Genomic DNA, 17,741 nt, shown 5'->3' with positions numbered 1-17,741 from the left:
CGCTCTTTCCCCCTTTCATTTCAGGCCTCCTCTCAGTCCATCTTCTTGTCTGCCACTTCTCTTGAGCACACTGTCCTGTGGTTTCTGCACCTGTCTTCAATACATTATCCTCTCCATAACCCATCTCTCACTTTCTCCCTTTTAAAGGTACTTCTTTTTTTCTCCTACTGATGCTACAGCTGGTCTCCTACACTCTCTATACATAAGGCACGGAGGAAGGAAGAGGGGTAAAGAACACCTTTCTCTGGAGGTTTTTTTTGTCTCCTTCTCATGCTGGTTGTGCACCAAGAAAAGTCCCTTCTTCCCTGTTCAGGTCAAAACACTGGAAATAACAGCACAGCCAGGCCAGTCCTGCAGCTCTGCCTGCTGCCTCACAGAAAAGGAAGCAGCTCAGGGGAGGTGGGAGCCTCTGATGCTTTCGTCCAGGTTATTTAGTCTGACATTATGTTACAGGACAGCCAGCGATGGCACCCAGACGCTGGATGACAGCAAGTCCCTGTACGTGTGGTGTGCACAAGAGCAGAGGAGCTGCACGCCCGGTTTGTGCTGGGCCCCGGAAAGTGCTTTTGGTCTGTGGGAGAGGGAGCCGAAGGACAACACTTTGGGAAAAGGAACACGGAATTTACGCATTCAGGGAAACAGCAGTGGTAGGAAACAGCAGCGAAGGAGGAGACTGTGAACATGAGCACACAGCCTCACCCACTCGGAAGCTGGAGGACACGGGGACACTCACCCATGGTCTGGAAGTTGAGTGCCACCATCTGACAGCCGACGTTCCAGAACATCTGGGGCATGTAATTGGAGGAGTCCATCCGGGTGCCTTTGGGGTAAATCCGGCTCATCTGTCGCTTGTTGTATCTACAGTTGCTCTATTGGAAACAAGTCTGGAGCGCTCCTTGTGTCCCCTGGGGCTAGCTCATACATCCACATGATGAAAACTGTTTAAGCTCTGCTACCAAAGGCTCAGAGCCTTCCCAACAAGAAGTGAGAGAGGCCCTTGCAACAACAGCCTCCTTCACCACACCCTTTCCACTCAAGGACAAGCATCTGGCACAGCAGGATGCCTCCTCCCAAGAATCTCTGAACAGCCCCCAAGCCACCCTGGAAGATCCCCTGTCCCACCTGCACCCCTTTTATCTCTGATGAAGAGTTTGCCAGATTCTGAAGCCAGAAGCCAGTCAGACATGCCTCAGCCTCACCCAAGCTTCAGGTGAGCTCTGTCATGTTCCACACAACCAGCGATGCTGGACAGAGGTTGCCAAAAGGATACTCTACAAACTGCACGGGGAACTTGGTTAGTAGATCATAAGCCTTCAACTCCGTGAAGGAAGAGATGACGTAACTCCGGTTCTTCTCTAGAAGGAGAAGAGAAGAAAGGATTTAGAAGAAAGGTGTGACCAGCCCCCATGCTGTGTGTGGGGACCATTGGACCCAAGAAGCATTTGGCCTGTTTACTCCCGCTTTCTGCCAGGTCCTGTTTTCCATCAAGGCAATTTACCTTCCTCTGGTCCCTTGAAAAGGGGCTGAAGATCAGTGCTCCATAAAAGGTGACTCATGTTTACCAGGGAGACAATGGTGGTGCACTACAGGACAGGGACTTCATGAAGTGCAGCCAGGATTGGCTCACAAAGCTTAAATGGCAAGAATTTTGCCCATCTCTTCCTGGATTTCAGTGATACTTGGAGGATAGCTCCCGCCTGGAGTTTTAGTTCCAAGTGAATCCAAATAAAGTCTTGCACAAAGTGTTTTATTTTGTCAAGTTTCCCCTTCTTCATTCCCCTCTTTTTTCTTGTCTGTCTTTCATCAATCAAACCAGCTCACTCCAAGCTAGACCCAAATGTGGGAACTGTTTAGAGGAACCTATTGTGTATGAAGAAAGTGCGTGCATTTTCAGTGCTTGAGATGTTTCTCTGTCCTATCACCACAGAATAGGAGGGCCAGACACCTAGATGAAGAAAAGCTGGGGTCAACCGTGCCCTCAGAAGCAGCAGGACAAACCCACAGAGATGTCACTGACCTCTAGGCTGTTTCTTTCCATCCTCAGTTGTATAACTGGGAGCAGTATCTGACACAGAATCATAGAATGGCCTGGGTTGAAAAGGACCTTAAAGACCATCTAATTTGAACCCCCATGCTGAGAGCAGGGTTGCCAACCACTAGAACAGGCTGCCCAGGGACATATCCCTGCCTTCTCCTTACTGATTCCTTACTACAGGGAGGAGGGCAGAAGAGAAGTGCTTGAGACCATCCACAAGTTGTGGGAGAGAGAGAACGCAACAGAGAATGGGTGAAAGCAAGTCCCAAAGGCAGGTGGAGAACAGCAGCATCTAAAAGCACTGCTCTCCTGGCTGAATGGAAATACTTGGGATCCTGAAAGGACTGAGTTGGACTTACGGGCAGAGACTTCGAAGGAGTCAAATTTGATAGGCTGTATGTAATTAACGAGGCTGGACATCTCCTCGTATGCTGTCACTTCCAAGCCAGCAGTGCCCTGAGCAGAAAACAAAAACCAAGAGAAGACAGATGAAGAGACCCAGAGACCTGGGACATTGTTTTCCCTCCTCTCTGAGTGATACTAAGGAGATGGAAATGGGAAATGGATTTTTTTATTCAAGGGAATACTGATCTCCTCCTTCCCCCTTCACCAGCAGCACTTCATGTTTCAGTAACAACGTTCATCACATTAAGGCTAAGCTTCTCCACACACCCCAAAGGCACAGTTATCTCCAAATCATGCAGAATATCAAAGGCAGAGTCAGAAATAAGAACTCCTCTGCCATATTGTCTAAGCTTGCAACATAATTTCTCTCATTCAGTTTCTCCTGCAAAAGTCGTGTCGTGTAGAGGAAGGAAAGCCCCCGATGGCTCATAGCACAGTTCATTCCCCTTTGTGTTTTTTGGGTTCATGTCTATTCAATATGGGGCCCCAGGGAAAACTGGAGGCCAGAAAAAATAACCCAAAAAGGAACAGAAATAACACTGACAGTACCTCATCAGACTGCATCTTTTTAATTTCCTCTTCATCCAGGTTTCCGAGATGTTCATCCTCTTCCTCTGGCTCCTCTTCCACCCCATCACCTGCCCAGACTAAGAACACAGCCCACGTCAGTAGGACACTGAGACAAGACACTGCAGATTGCTAGCAATGGAGAGCTCTGCAAAACCTCACAAGAGAGTCATGCAGGAACAGGAAGTGGAAGAATCAGGCGATTTTATTAGCCAAATCCCAGTATGAGCTAGCACACTCAAGAGACCAAATCATTCCTCCTGCAGGCTTCCCTCGTATTCATGTGCTCCTGCCATGACAGGGACTGAAGATTCATTGTTCTACCATAGGTTCCCTGAACCCCAAGAGGTGACAGCCTGGAGACTGGGGCTGAAGGATCTACAAACCTTCAGGAACTTCACGGTGAAGAACTAGGCCATCGTGCATTTGTGGTTATCAGAGAGCTACAAGCATCACAAAATTATCCACCCCTCCACCAAACCAACAGGCAGTGTACAGCCATGAATTACCAACCCCTGCAGCCGTATGCCTCAGAGTAGGCAGAAGAGTTGACCCAGGGGCAGGGCATAAGTTGATTGTCTCTTCTGGTTGGAATGAAGTGTTTGAAAATATTCTGAAGATTTAATTTCTCTTCCAAGCTTATGCTACGTCTTGAGACGACTGAATTAATGACTAGTACTGGCTTCCCTCAAGCTAGTATGGGTGATTTGGAAGGTGTCCAGGGGGCCAGACTTGCTCATCTAGCTGTACTAGTCCCATTTCCCCTTCGGACATACCAGTATCTTCAGCATCCATAGGGGCTGGCTGCTCGATAACTTCTGGTTCCACATTCCTCCCTTTCTTCAAAGAGTTCTGCCTCTTCCCAGATACAGATTGTTTCTTTTTGTTCTTAATCAAGATTTTGCCTAAGAGATCCTTAGGACTTGGCAAAGGAACTCCTGGCTTCAGCTGCAACAGACAAACTTAATAGTGAATTTTCATCACAGAGACAGAATTCAAACCCTCATCTCTCCTGTCCCTTCCAGTAGCACTCCCCTGGCTATTTACTGGTGCACCAACACATCTCTTACCCACTACGTACTTTAATTTTTCCAACTGCCAGCATATCCCACTATATGTGACTTTTTTCTAAGACTTCAGCTCCAGTTTCAGCCAAGCATTTTGTACCTCTCAGCCCTCTCGCATGCTGCTGCCTGCACATGCCATGCTGTTCCCAGCCCCCCATCCTGCACCACAGCTAAAAACCATCTACGTGTCCTGAAGCCATCCACACACCTCTGGCTTTCACATGCCACCCACTTCTCTCATTACCCCAGAGCCTCAGCCCTAGATCAGCACTCAGGCCATATTTAAACACCTTGCCTGCAGCAGGTTTGAAAAAAAGATCCCAGAGTAGGTGGCTCAAGACAAGGACGTGTGACTCAGACTGCTTCTTGACCTACACTCCCTGCACGGACACCAACTCATAACGTAGCTAATACCCTGAGCTCTTTCTCCTCACACACCCTCCGTTTCTCCCTGTTTCCTGGACAAGGACACTCATCTGGACAGGGGGCAACTGCTGGTTTGCTCCCTGCTTCCTTTCAGCTCTTCTGAAGAGTCAGAGTCAGGCAAGCGCTCAGGAAAACCTCTGCGACTGAGGGGTCTTCCTCCCACTCACTGTGTTGCTCATCCCTGTGACTCAGGCTTATTTGTTCAGGGCCTCCTCATCTCTTTCACCGTCCTTGCATCTGTTGTGCTCTCTTCCTAGCACCAAGGGCAACCACTTTTTCAGAAATCCCTCTCCACCAGCCCCCTTCCCCAGCTTCCACTTACAGGGTATTTTTCCAGCGGCTCTGTCAGCAGCATATCTCCAAATATCGTTCGGCAATACTCAGCCATCTTCGCCTGCTGCTTCGGCCTAACGAACAAAGAGATCAAGCAGGAGTGAACGGGAAAACAGATGCCCAAATCCAGAGCTTAGCATGAGCAACCATCTCGAGATTCATGTACTCCACCCAGAAAACCATCTCTGGCCTTCACTCAGACAGCTACCCAGCTTTTGAAGTCCCTTCCCAGGCCTGTCCCATTTGCTCACTCTGCCATCCCGAGCTAAAAGGCTGCACAACTGTGGTCACTCTCACCCTGCAGCTTATGGCTCACTCTCCAGCTCTGACCCACCTCCAGCTGCTTCACAAATCTCAACTGCTGTTTCATTTCAGTCCAGGCTGGAAAACCCAGCAGCCCTTGCCTGCAAACCTTCTGCTCTACACAACAGCGAACACAACCCTCCCACTTCTGGTCCCCAATCAGCAGATACTCACGAGTCCACGTGGTTCTCGAAGGACAGGATGACAGGGTAGAGAGATGTTTTAAAAGCACTTTCTGCAATGGCCTCAATGGCATCCTAAAGGAGAAGCAATGGTCAGAGCAAGGATCAGCACTCCCTGACAAGAGCCGTGCAGCCCACCTCCCACTGAACGGACCCCAGGTTTCAGAGCTCCAAAACGATCACTGTCAGAGGGTCCTCCTTAGAGTAACTCATCTTCTCCCAGTAAGAAAGTCAGAAATGTCTTCTTTTTCATACCTGTCCAGATGTCCAGCTCCAGAGGATACAACATGCAGCTAAACTCAATAGCTTGCATAAAAATGAAGCTGACGATGTAAGAATATGAGGTCTTATTTTTGTTATGTAGCTCAGTGAGGCAAGCCATTGCCACCTGCACTTTGAATTGGCAGAGGAAGGTGTATGTAGCACTGGATTAAGCTGCTTCAAACCCTATTTATACTTACTTCTAAACCCATCCAATTTTCTCTCATTTCACCTGCTTATAAAATCCTTCTGTCTAGCAGCAGAGAAAACTGGAATGTTCAGTAACCAGCAGTACTGACATTTCAAATGCAAACACCATGGAAACAGTCTCAGCACTAGTGATGTAAGAAAAAAAAAATTCATATTTTCCCCAAGCCCCTGTTAAACTGCCACAAACTTTCCACTGCTCCCCCCAAAATCCTGGTTCAGCCATGCTCTGAGCACACAGGGAGGCTGCCAGAGCTGCTCCTCCACAGATAACTTGGATTTTCTATCGCAGAATCCCGAGAGGTCCAGAGGAGGAGAAGCTACAGAAAAAGCTACTAAGCGGCCACAGGCAATGGGAGAAAAGGGAGAGAGATGTGGAGGGAAAGATCCACGAATTATGTAAAACTAAAACCTGGGCACACGCTGTGTTCACAGGTTATAATTTCCTTGAGGTACAGTCACTGGCTTTAGCAGAACTCTGCAATTACAGCAGCTACAGCTGCCGTTCTTTCTCCTATCCGTACTGAACTGCTGTGCAAAAAGCCGCAGTGGTACTGCAGGATTTGGGGAATTACCAACACTGAATATGAGCATACCTCTGATCTTAAGGACTGGCATTTTTTTTTTCCCCCCACATAAATATTTTTGTAACAGTGAAGTGTGGGAACAGGGGGGAAGATATGGAATAAGAATAAATAGCTTTAAAAATAATATAAAGTGCCTCTGCCTCTTAGCAGCAGCTGTGTAAAGGAGTGCAGAAAAAACATGATAAACTGATTTTTAACCTGCAAGCTGTTTGTAACTTCTGTGGTTCAATGTCCTAAATTTCCCAGGGAGAGGAAGGCTTTGGACTGTGATTCTGAAGCCTGGCAGCTGAATCCTCAGGAAAACCATCTGCCCAGCTTGCTGAAGGGCAGTTGCTCCACTGAACACATTCCACACACTCAGGTGGTTGGGAAGTAACTAAAACCTATTCCTCCAAAGCACCACCACAGAAGGCTGTAAGGCACACAAACCTACTGCAGACCACTTAGAAGATAAACTCGTTTTAACTGTTTGTTTTCTAAAAGCCATCTTGTTTGTTTCTCTGATGTGCATCCATCCATAAACCCACCATCACTGTGCAACTTTCTGTCCATACACCCATCTTGCTATGCAGCCACACCTTCCCAGCCGTCTGTCCATCGCTTCTACCCGACTGCCTGCATCTCCCTCTCAGTCATCTCCATCCAGCCAACAACCTCTCTTCTCCTCCTCCCAGTCCAAAAATGTACACGAACACCAACCTATTGCATATTTTTTCACCTTTCATTCTATCTACGCATTCATTCACTTGTTATCTTGCCATCAACCTTTTCCTCTCAGACGTCTTTGCCCTCAGCCTCCTCAGAGACCAGTCAAAAACCAAGCCGGGGAAAGCACGTGTGGAGAAAACTCTTTCCGTACCTTGAAGAGAATCTCAGTTGTCATGGTGAAGCCGTGAGTGATGATCGGCTCCTCATCTGGGGGACGGCCCTTCCAGCAATCCAGCTCCACGCAGCGGCAGCCAGCCAGCAGGGTCTGGCGATACATTTCGGGAGAGGAGATACCAGAAAACTGACCAGCTGGAGGAGAGCAGGAGGGAGGCTCGACATTAGTTACTCACAGGGGACACTTTCTGCCCAAACTGGAGCAAGGGAACTCTCTGCCACCCTTGAGCAGGTGCATGTGGCACACAGACAAGACTGTTTCGGTCACATGGTGACATTTCTCGTTCTTACACAGCATCTCAGTGCCAAGCCCCTCAGGGTGCATCACAGCCCTCAGCCCTCCAAACTTCAGGGCAGACACAGATTGTCGGTATCGTCCCTCCATCCCCGTGGGGGTACCCGCGCGTTGGAGCCCAGGCAGGCTCAGAACCACCCCTACCTGTTAAATACGTGTTGTGGGAGGAATTGATGAAGTAGTGTGAGAGTGGCTGGGTCATGTCCTGGTACAGCACCAGTTTGTCCAGTGCTATCACATTGTTCTCAGGGCCGCAGAGAAACCAGACCATCCCCTCTGGAGACAACTGCCCTACAGGGAAAACAAAGCTGGTGTTAGTACCGAAACAAAACGGTCCTGACACCTCCTTGCCAGTGCACCGCAACACAGGGGCTTGGGAGAATGCAGCCGGTTGCTCCCCAGGTGGAGTCAGGGCAGCACAAGGTGCGAGGGTCTCTGCTATTTTCACACCACCTCCGTAGCAAGCCTTTTGGGCTGAGCAGACTCACCTCTCTGGATGTTAATCCCGCTGGGCTCATACTTCTCTATCAGGCTCTGCACCTGCTCAGGTTTGGCTGGTGGGAACAGGATGTCATTGAGGCGAGAGTCTCGCTGCTTCTTGTTGATGAACTTTGCCAAGTGCTCCTTGGTCATGTAGGGCTTTGCTTTCAAATGGCTGCGGTGAGAGAATCGCAGAGGAGCAGAGGTAAGGGCTGTGCATTACCCAGCAAACCTTTTCTCAAATGAGAATTTGCTCCCTTCTCAGGTTAGCAATGGCTGTCTGCCTCCCTGGGCCCACAAAACTCTGTTTTGTCTACATTTCTTCCTGTAAATGATGCTTCCCACTGTGGCCTTTCTCCTTCCCAACTAATTCAGCACTGAGAAGAGGCTGTGCTGAGGGAAGCACAGAGCATATCCTGAGACTCTGACCTGAACTCTAAAGGGACCTACATTTCAGAGCATACTGAATCGCTTGCCCTATGAAATCAAGTCCATTTAAGAAGTCACAGATTTAGCCACTTGAAAAAAAGGTCACTGGCTACCTGTGAAGATCGATGGCTCTCGCACTGTGCCTGGCCTTGTCTGGGGCCTGGGTATCTGCCCTTCTAAGGCTTGAGACCGGACAAACCACAGAGCCTGAAATCCCCTCGCCCCTCCTTTTTGCCAGTCTTTTGCCACAAGAGATCGAGTCCCCTGCTGTGGCCTGCGGGAGACTTACTGCGAGGTAAATATCTCATCAATCTCAGGCCGCGGACACAGATTCATGAGGAAGGTTTTATACACTGTCTCGGGGAAGTCCTCTGGGTTGATGGCATCATTCTGAGAATACAATAAAGAGGTGTCAGTACCACAAACCCCTGACGGCTTTCACCTCGCCACTAACACCCACAGACCAGCACCTGTTTGTGACAACGCAGGTAAGCGACTGGAACATCTGGGAAGAACAGGTGGAATGAAGGGGCACCATAATGCCCTGTGGCAGAACAGACAGCTATCTACACTGTCCCTCGGTGCCTCCTGGGTGACGGTATAAAGCTAAAGCATGGCGCAGAGGTAGGAGCTGTCAGAGCTGATCGTACTCTGCGGGTTGGTAGAAGCACCAAGATCAACCGTCAGGTCTGGGGCTTCAAAGAGCCGAGAGTGAAACAGGCGGAAGGGAACGTGCTGCTGCTTGCGCCCCATAGTGCAAGTGATGGAGTGGCAAGCGTCACCGCAATACGAACAGCCAGAACTGATCCTAGCGGGCATGCAGCTAAGGCATGGCAGCTAGTGGTAACGGAAAGGCTTCAGAGCAGCTAAGAGCTTTTGGGCTGATGATTTTTTCATAGCCAAGGGCATCACAGTCAGGGTAGGCAAAAAGATTATTCTCAAACTCGCGAGACCTTTGTCTGCCTAGCAAAACCCTTACCTTGCCCTTTGGAAGATGACAAGCACTTAATGCTGCTTCCACCCTCTTCCTGTCTGCAGGAAACATCTGAAAAATACTGACCAGACGGGGAAAAAAGAAATCACTGCAATGTAAGAGGGGTGAAGCCAGAAAGCCTGGGTTTGGGCAGCTGGGAGCTGCAGCCAGGGTGCAAGACACTCAGCATGCACAGTAAAGGAGACTAACAAGAGGACTGTAAACATGAACCAGAGAAGACAGACAGTGTTTCTCCAAGGGAGTAGCTGATGTCCCAAGTCTTCTAAACCTACAGTGAACTTTTTGACTGCTGGCTTAACACAGCAGTTCTATGTTTCTGGTGCAGACTCTGTAAGAGCCTTGTCACTGAACTGAACCAGCTTAGTCTCAAAATTCCTCTTCACTGTCCTTCCCCTGCCCCCTTGGAGGTGGCCCCCGCGGTAGTGGGCCTCGTGCCACAAATTCCCCAGGACAGTTCCCTCCACAAGACACTCTCCCATGTGGTAGCTGGCATTAGCAAGGAATAACTCTGTAGTCAAGACAACATTCAAAAAAAGCAAACAAACACTGTGCGCATTTGTTGATTTGAAAGAGGGCAAAATCTTCAGGAACCAAAGGCTTTTCCATGAATTCAAGGAACAAACTCATTACACAGGCAAAGAAACGACATGATGGAAGTACAGAAGTCTGCTGCTGCGGAAACCAAAGCTCACTGCAATTCAGAAAGCTGGGTACCAGTCTGCAGGGCAGAATTCCCTGGGCCAAGCCTTCAGCTTAAAGCAGCCCCTTCGCTGCACTACGGGATAGTAACAATGGCTGAACTCTCCCAGTCAGCAGCAGTGAGGCCTCCTCCGTGGATAAATTTAGATATCGGCTCTATTAAGCTCCTGGCATCACAGGTGCTCACAGACAAAAAGGGGAACAAAAAGTGCCAAATGCGCTGACAGGTGGAAAAGCGTTCAGTGGGAGCTGCAGCAGAGTTATGCAAACTCCATGCGCACTGGTTCCCAAGCTGCCCTTTGCAAGGCAAAAATTGCAGCAGCCTTGTTATGATTCAAAAGGGATTTAAATGTCTAAGGAGAAAGGCGGTGGAATTCTCAGAACAATAAACACATGGAGTTTTGAAAGCCTTAATAATACCTGCACCTGGAGATGCCGAATATTTTTATAAATCTGGCTCTTCATCTGGACTGTTTAATCATCTAATACTTTACACAGAAAAACACTTTTACCACTCTGCAAGAAAGACAGAGCAGAGCACTGAAGAGAGGTACAGCCTGTATCAGATGTTTTTTCTAGCTAATTTCAGAAGAATAAGCTGTTTGCTCTCTGCAGTCGTGCCACCTTGCTTGGTGTTAAAGACCGATCCCAAGTACTCTTCCCTAGTGGGAGTTATTCACTACAGAGCTATACATTTTTAAAAGCCCTTTGATGCATACACTGTTTTCTGGCAGAATGCAATTCTGCTGGTTGGTGGTTTAGAAAACAAACAACAAAAAAAGTTTATTGTTGGATAACGATCAACCATCCAGGAGCCCAATTAGCCAGCACAGACTTAATCCAGGATGGTAATGCAATATAACACCCAGCAGGCAGCACATTTATTACAGGTGATTAGCACTTGCCTCTTGCCATGCCTAACACTGCATGAACCCAGAAGCAGAGTGGTTCCAGACTTCCCAGGGAATACCCACAAAGGCACTATCTGCAGGTCCCTATTCTTAAAACAAAAGATCATTTATGCACCCAAAAGGGAATTCAACATTTGGCACTCTATGAGTTGAATCAACATGGAGGAGCCATAGGAACAGTCAGGAGTGATTTTACTGGGGAAGACACCAAGTAGCACAAAATCAATTCTAGAATCAAGCCATGCAGTGCAGGGGAGGAGAAACAGGCTGGTCTTTGCTTCAGCAAGGCAGCCTTGGCTTATTCAAATGGCAGTCCTACCCTGATGCACAAGGCCAACCCTGGGGACAGTGAGGGGCAAGTCTCCGCTGTTCTGTACTCAAACCAACATCAACATTGGCCCAGAGGTCTGTGCTCAAAGGCTGCTTCCCTCTCATACTCTTTACCCAGAGTAAAGCAACGGACCCCTGCTGCAAAAGCTCTCCAAACACAGCACTCCCATGAAAGGTGAAATGAGTCCTACGCCTCATCCACCCTTCAACTCAGGTTTGCAAAACGCTCTGTGATCAGAATTTTACTGAAGTTGCTTGGTTTGTTGATTATCTCTTGGCAACAGCCAGGAAGTAAAATCCATGGCTGCTTACGGCAATTTCTTGCTGCAGATGAAGGCCACAAATGGCCCCTTTTCCAGACCCAAATTACATCCCAGGCCCTTCCTCCAGCAGGAGTCCTTTCATGGCCTGAATGCAGAGGGAATGATCCCTACCTCTTAGGTGCAGAAAGAGCAGGAGCTGAAGCCACTGGGCAACCGTCTGGCTGCTCTGCCTTCAGCCTGACTGAACACACACTACAACAAGTATCCATACTCACTTCCTGACGGGAATCTTTCCCTCTGCATTAAGCTGCATCTTCAGCTTCACCAGGCTGTGAAAAAAACACAAGATCATGAAAATGCACAATCTTGAAGATCCTATTACGTAAGAAGAAATACGCAATTGGGAAAACAATCAAAGTTAACTGAAAATCAGGGTCCTACAGACCGTCAGCTTAACCTCGGATAGAACCTGTTCCTGTCTCTGGGGAAGGAGAAACAGGCAAATTCTAAGAGCTTCGATATCAGAAAAATTCCTCTGAAACACACGATACAGATAGGAGATAATGATCTCTCCTATTGTTTAGCGTTCCGCAGTGATCCCAGGCTGCCACCCAAACATGGCAGAGCCCAGGAGAAGAGGCAGCGCTTTGCTGGGGTGAGTGCTGTGACTGTGGCGGGAGACACACTGGAGGCTCAGAACTTCAGTCTGTCTCATACCACGTGTGTGTCTGACTGCCTCAAGCACTTCTGTGCCCGTCAGTCCTCATGCAACATACTGCCCGACTACCAACCCCCACCTCGCCCGGGGGCTCCTGAGCTGACACAGGACTGGTTTGGGGGGCTGCCAAAGGACCTGGATGCTAAGAAGCCTTTTCCTTCTCGTATGGACAGGAATGTTTCAGAGGACATTTGTCAGAAATCACTTACATTTTCTCTAGGAAGGTGTACCGAGAAGCGTTGTACGTGAGGGGATTCCGAACAATGGCCATAATATCCTCAGCCCAGCTCTAGGGACAAACATGAGACAGAGGCAGTTGGACGTTATGGAACGGCACCAAGAAGTACACAGCAGCAAACACTGGAAGGGCACGGACCTGTCCTGATACCGCTGGGCTACAAAACCCAACAACTGCGCCCTGGGCTTGGCTCTATCACGCTCCTACTGCCTATACATGCTAGCAGTTGAAACTTTTCCCTGAGTCTTCTCAGCTGTCTGTTTATCCATACAAAGCTCATGAAAGCCAAAAACTACATACTAAATTTCTTCCACTGGTCCTTCTCCATGCAGGGCAGAAATTTCTAGAACTATGGACGTACCACACCTTACTGGAACATAAACCTGCTTGGTTATAGCTCTGCCAGTACCATTGGGAAGGTTCAGTCCCCTGCCTTCCCCTCTCCCCCCTCACTGCCCCAATCCTCAGTGTTTCCCAATGTTTCCTTGCCCTCAGGACCCGATACCTTGCCAACATTCTCCTTGTAGGACACAAAGTTATGGAACGTGAGGTCCACCATGTCAGGGCCAGATACGATCGTCAGAGTCTTAAGCAGGAAGGTGCTGTGAGGGTAATCCAAGTTAAAAACCTCTCGGAGCTTCTGGCACTGCAAAAGAAACACAACAGATGGGGAAGAAGGGAGAGTGAGGCAAACTGCACCTGAAAAAACCAGGACCCAATCCAAACACTGGCCCAAATTCACAGCAAGCTTTTCAAGGGCTGAAAAGTTGTTTAATCTGTTCTTTCTTTCCTTGTCTTTCCTAATTTTTCATCTCTATTCTGGAGCCTGCATCACCTGGATCCTCCATGGAACAAACCATGGTGACTAACATCACTGCACAAACATCCTGGTTTGGTCTGAAAGAGTAAATGTTGGAGACTGCTCGTAAAGAATTTCCTTCTGACACTCCAACCTGAACGTGCAGCCAGATGAGTATTTGGCCTGCTCATACCAGAGGTGTGTGCCCAGGTTACTGTAGCCATCTGTCTGTCAGAACACGTGCTGAGAAGGCCTGTGGGATCAGTGTGGTATCTTTTGACATACCTCCCTCACCACAAGAACGATGTTGTTTGGGACCCAGAAGGTCTGCCAGCTTTAGACCTGGCTACTGGAGGGATGGGCTCTCTCCCTCCAAGTCACCTTTTCTGCTAGCTGTAAGTTTCTAGTAGTGGTTTTTTCCACAGCAATTGCAGTATCCTACAGTAATGGCTCACCAGAGATCTGTTTTGTTAAGTATAAGGCTCAGCCGATTAGTCATACTTGGATTTCACCACCATATGAAAGTATTTATAGAATCCCTTTAAATTATTTAACATTTGCTGCATTCCCACATAAGGCGTCACTAAGCCAAGGTATGCTGGAGTTGGACTGACAGGCGCTGTTGATAACGAAAGGATAAAATTCCCGTGGCCTGGAATAAAGCGCAGCAATTCATTACCTAAAGCACAGGATAAATCCCTGTCAGAGCAAACAGGGAGGCTGCCAGAGCACTGGCTCCCTCAGAAACTAACAGCAGAAATCACCCTCAGGGGTTGTTAGCAGAGCGGGTCAGGCTCAGACGTTGAACTCGAGCTGGAGTCGGAGCTCTCGCTGGATGCCCGAATCTACCGGCAGACACATGGTTGAGTTACCGTGTTTCAACTTCAGCAAAAGAGGTTGTAGCTAAACGCTTTACCTTTGTGTTTGCTATAAACTCAGAGCACATGCAAAGCCAGTCTCTGCAGTTCAGCTCATGTGTAGTGACTTGTTAAGCTGCTACTAACTGGACAACCTCTGGATCTTTACAAGTTGAAGAAAGCGAACTCCCCGACCTGAGCCTTCCATGGATCTCAATTTAGCCCAAACCAACCAAAAACCCTGACACAGCCATCTGTTTGCATCCCACAGCTATTCCAATGGAAGCAATTCCATTTCTGCCCCAGAATTTTCTCTCTACATTGGGCTGTAATAGCAGACACTCTGCAACAGCTCAGCTTCAGGCAGCCTCACGTGCCTGCACAGTGTCACACGCAGAGCTGCACAGATATTTTATAAGGAACTCTGCAGATTTTTTCCACTGCATTTTTTCCAAATTTCTGGAGCATTTGCAATTTTGACACATCTGTAGCAAACAGGCATCTTTAGGAAAAACAGGGTGGGCTGGATTATAACACAAGATCACCCCACTGCTGTCTCTCACTTCATAAAAGCAACTCTCTGCAGGGTAACTCTGAAAACGGTACAATCCAAGAGAATTTGGAGGGAAAGAAGGGGGAAGGCAGTCAGCCACCCAGAAGATGTGCCTCTTTTCTAACAGTTAGGGAATTTCTAAAATGCCTCATTTTGCTTTGTGAGCAACTTTTCTTTGCAGAAGTGAGCAGCACCCACGTACCCACACCTCCTCTCCACACTCATAGCAACTTCTTGATGGAGCTTAACTTTTCATTACAAGTAGCAAAGTGTTAGGATTTGAACTTCAAATTTAACTTCATCTTGCAAACCCACTGGCATTTGTTCAGCTTCCTTACCTCTGGTGTTGTAAATCATACGAAGCTAAGACAATAGAGAACTTGTGGTTTATGCTGAACTCGTTTCCTGTATTTGTTACAAATCGGCTCCTCCCAGCCCTTCCTTCTCTGCAGGCTGCTGTCGCCTGGCGCCCAGCAGATGTTTTGGTTCACAAACTGAGGCTGCATCAGAGCTTCTGCCTTTATCTAGCTGTGCTCCGCCAGACCATAATGCCCCGATAGCTGCTCACCTCCTCGGAAGCTGCTGTTCAGGGTCGGCCTTAGCCCGTGCAGCTTGCTGTATGCCATGCCCTCTATCAGCATTAACTCACCACACGCCCTAACACCTCGGTGAAGTTGATAGCTCATTTCAGGAGAAGCAAACTGCAACAGGGAGGGGAAAGGCTGATCTTGCTGGCGATCTAAACTGGGTCCTAGTTTCCCAGCCACTGAGTTCCTGCCTGGCCTTGAGCACGTTGCTTTCTCTGTGCTGCCTGCTTTACATGGGGATTATCTCGCTCACGGGATAAACACGGCGATGTTGGTGTAACACTGAATGAAGATGGTGAGAGAGGAGCAGAGTCCAAGAGCACTGAACCTGACGCCGTGTCTTGGCTCTTTCATAACCTGTTCGCCTTTAGCACCTGTATTGCAGCCTCACTACGGGATTACCCAGTGTCACGCTGCGGGTGGCCAAAGGGACAATAGGAGTTGCTATGTGAAAAGCAGGACAACGGTACTAGCTGTGCAAACCAGAGGAAGGGAACATGCTTAGCCAGTCGACTTAAAAAACCTCCCAAACAAACAGAAAACAGCCCACCGGCAGAGCGGCTGAAACACAGATCCAGCTTGCATTTCACTTCCCACCCTCCTGATTTCTCTAAAATCCTGATCTGTACAAACCAGATGCAGAGTCCAGAGAAAAGCAAATTCTCATGCAAATATAAACAAAGAGCCAGGCCTAACACAAGAGAGGGAGAGGGACAGTCCCTTCCCCACCTGAAACGCCACACAGCCGAATCCAGCTGGGTTCGGCCACAGCTGCACACACTCTGACAATTCTGCATCTCATGGAACACTACGTGATGCCAGGACTTGACAACAAGCCTTCTCTTTTGGAGAAGACAGGTCTTGTTTGGTTGCCAGAAGGGAAAAGGAGCTCCAACAATTATTCAAACGCCTTTGGCTCCGCAGGTAGTGCTCACGCCCCGGTTAGCAGCGCTGCTGCATCGCGATTATTCAGCAATGAGCGATCGCTGCGGAGCGGGGAGGGCTGTCCTGCACCGGCTGCACCGCAGGGACCAGCCCGACGCTGCGCCAAGCATCTCAGCGAGACGAGGCAGAACAAACATACGCAGATGAAGCACTCTCAGCTCTCATTGCTGTCTTATCTAAAGGAACCGGAAAATGCAGCAGCACGCAGATTCACACGGCACAAAATAACCCGTGGCATTGTGGAGCTGAGCAGGAACAGACTGCGAGAGAGAGATGCAGACTGTGCATCCCCAGTGGCTTCTGTCCCGCTGGCCTACGAGCTCACGCTGGGGAGAGGTGGAAGAGGCGGAGGAAGGGTGCAGCCTGGCAAAAGGCCATTATTCGGATGCGACTGGTTCCTTGCTCAGCCCCTGCTCCACTCTTTATAAAATCCTGTGCAAGCCCCAGGCTTCTACTTGCTTTTCTCTTGCACACACCTGTATTCGTTTGTCTCCACGGGGCTCCTTGTGATCACTCTTTCACTTGGAAGCCTGACCATCAGACACTGTTTGTTGCCCCTGCGCTCACGCCCATTGCTGGATCACAGCGCAGGGCGGAGATGATGCTCGGCCCCGAGCTGCCACCTTCCCCTGCGATGCAGCAGAAGGACTGACCACCCACGAGCTGTTTACAGTCCCTGCTCAGCCCCAGCGCAAGGGGAATGCTCCCTGCATTCCTGGCTCCTAAACACCACTCGCTCCTACTTCATCATCTCAAAATATGATGTGTGAAACACCTTGGTATGAGCTTCTCCCTTGGGCATGTTCATTTCAGAGCCTGCTCCTCTGGGCTCAATAACAACACAACGCGAGTGGAGGATGAAACTGGTTCATAATTATGACAGTTAGAAAACACAACTTCTGTTTTTATGAAAAATTATGCTTGTTTCAAAGCCAATGCCTGCCGAAATGTCTAAACAAAGCCCAAGATGAGGCCAACAGCCCAGCAGCCTGGCTGAAAACATTGTGTATTTTGGTCCTGATTACTACATTCCCTGACAGTGTTCTGGGGTCTCGGTGCATCAGAAAAAAACAAAACGGAGCAGCCCTTATTGTTCCCTGTTCCTGAAACAAAAATACAGAACTGCATTGTAAATAACATCCTGATTTGCTTCAGCATGCTGCTGAACTACCTTCAATAGCTTTTTATCTTGTCTCGTTTACGTTAGTCCCTGCTAATTCTTATCTTTATTACTCCTAAACATGCACCAAAGTTCACTCTGCCCTGTCTCTCAAAAGAAATTTCCATCAAGAAAAAACCCTGCAGAACAGCGAGTAGCTCTCCAAGAAACTAAAGCGAAGGGGGCGAGATGGGGAGACCTGCACATGCATAGAAGAGGTCATGGGAGG

General features: G+C 48.7%; 1 protein-coding gene across 2 annotated transcripts in view; it reads right to left on the bottom strand.

Moving 5' to 3' along the window:
- The window catches only part of PLCB2 (phospholipase C, beta 2), a 40,157-nt gene that overhangs the window by 12,947 nt on the left and 9,469 nt on the right, over positions 1-17,741 (bottom strand). For both annotated transcript variants that reach the window (XM_010086384.1, XM_010086385.1), the window contains exons 4-18: positions 13,118-13,258; positions 12,584-12,663; positions 11,932-11,985; positions 9,439-9,514; positions 8,749-8,849; positions 8,039-8,205; positions 7,695-7,841; positions 7,233-7,390; positions 5,311-5,393; positions 4,823-4,907; positions 3,784-3,955; positions 2,990-3,087; positions 2,395-2,491; positions 1,271-1,355; positions 734-858 (exon numbers count right to left, since the gene is read on the bottom strand). In XM_010086384.1, the coding sequence (XP_010084686.1) occupies positions 734-858; positions 1,271-1,355; positions 2,395-2,491; positions 2,990-3,087; positions 3,784-3,955; positions 4,823-4,907; positions 5,311-5,393; positions 7,233-7,390; positions 7,695-7,841; positions 8,039-8,205; positions 8,749-8,849; positions 9,439-9,514; positions 11,932-11,985; positions 12,584-12,663; positions 13,118-13,258 (1,669 nt within the window). The remainder of the gene's footprint in view (positions 1-733; positions 859-1,270; positions 1,356-2,394; positions 2,492-2,989; positions 3,088-3,783; positions 3,956-4,822; positions 4,908-5,310; positions 5,394-7,232; positions 7,391-7,694; positions 7,842-8,038; positions 8,206-8,748; positions 8,850-9,438; positions 9,515-11,931; positions 11,986-12,583; positions 12,664-13,117; positions 13,259-17,741) is intronic.

Source organism: Pterocles gutturalis, unplaced genomic scaffold (genome assembly GCF_000699245.1).
Source record: "Pterocles gutturalis isolate BGI_N339 unplaced genomic scaffold, ASM69924v1 scaffold3001, whole genome shotgun sequence".
Classification (NCBI taxonomy): domain Eukaryota; kingdom Metazoa; phylum Chordata; class Aves; order Pterocliformes; family Pteroclidae; genus Pterocles; species Pterocles gutturalis.
The sequence above is the reverse complement of the archived record's forward strand: the minus strand, read 5'-3'. Positions and strand labels throughout refer to the sequence as shown.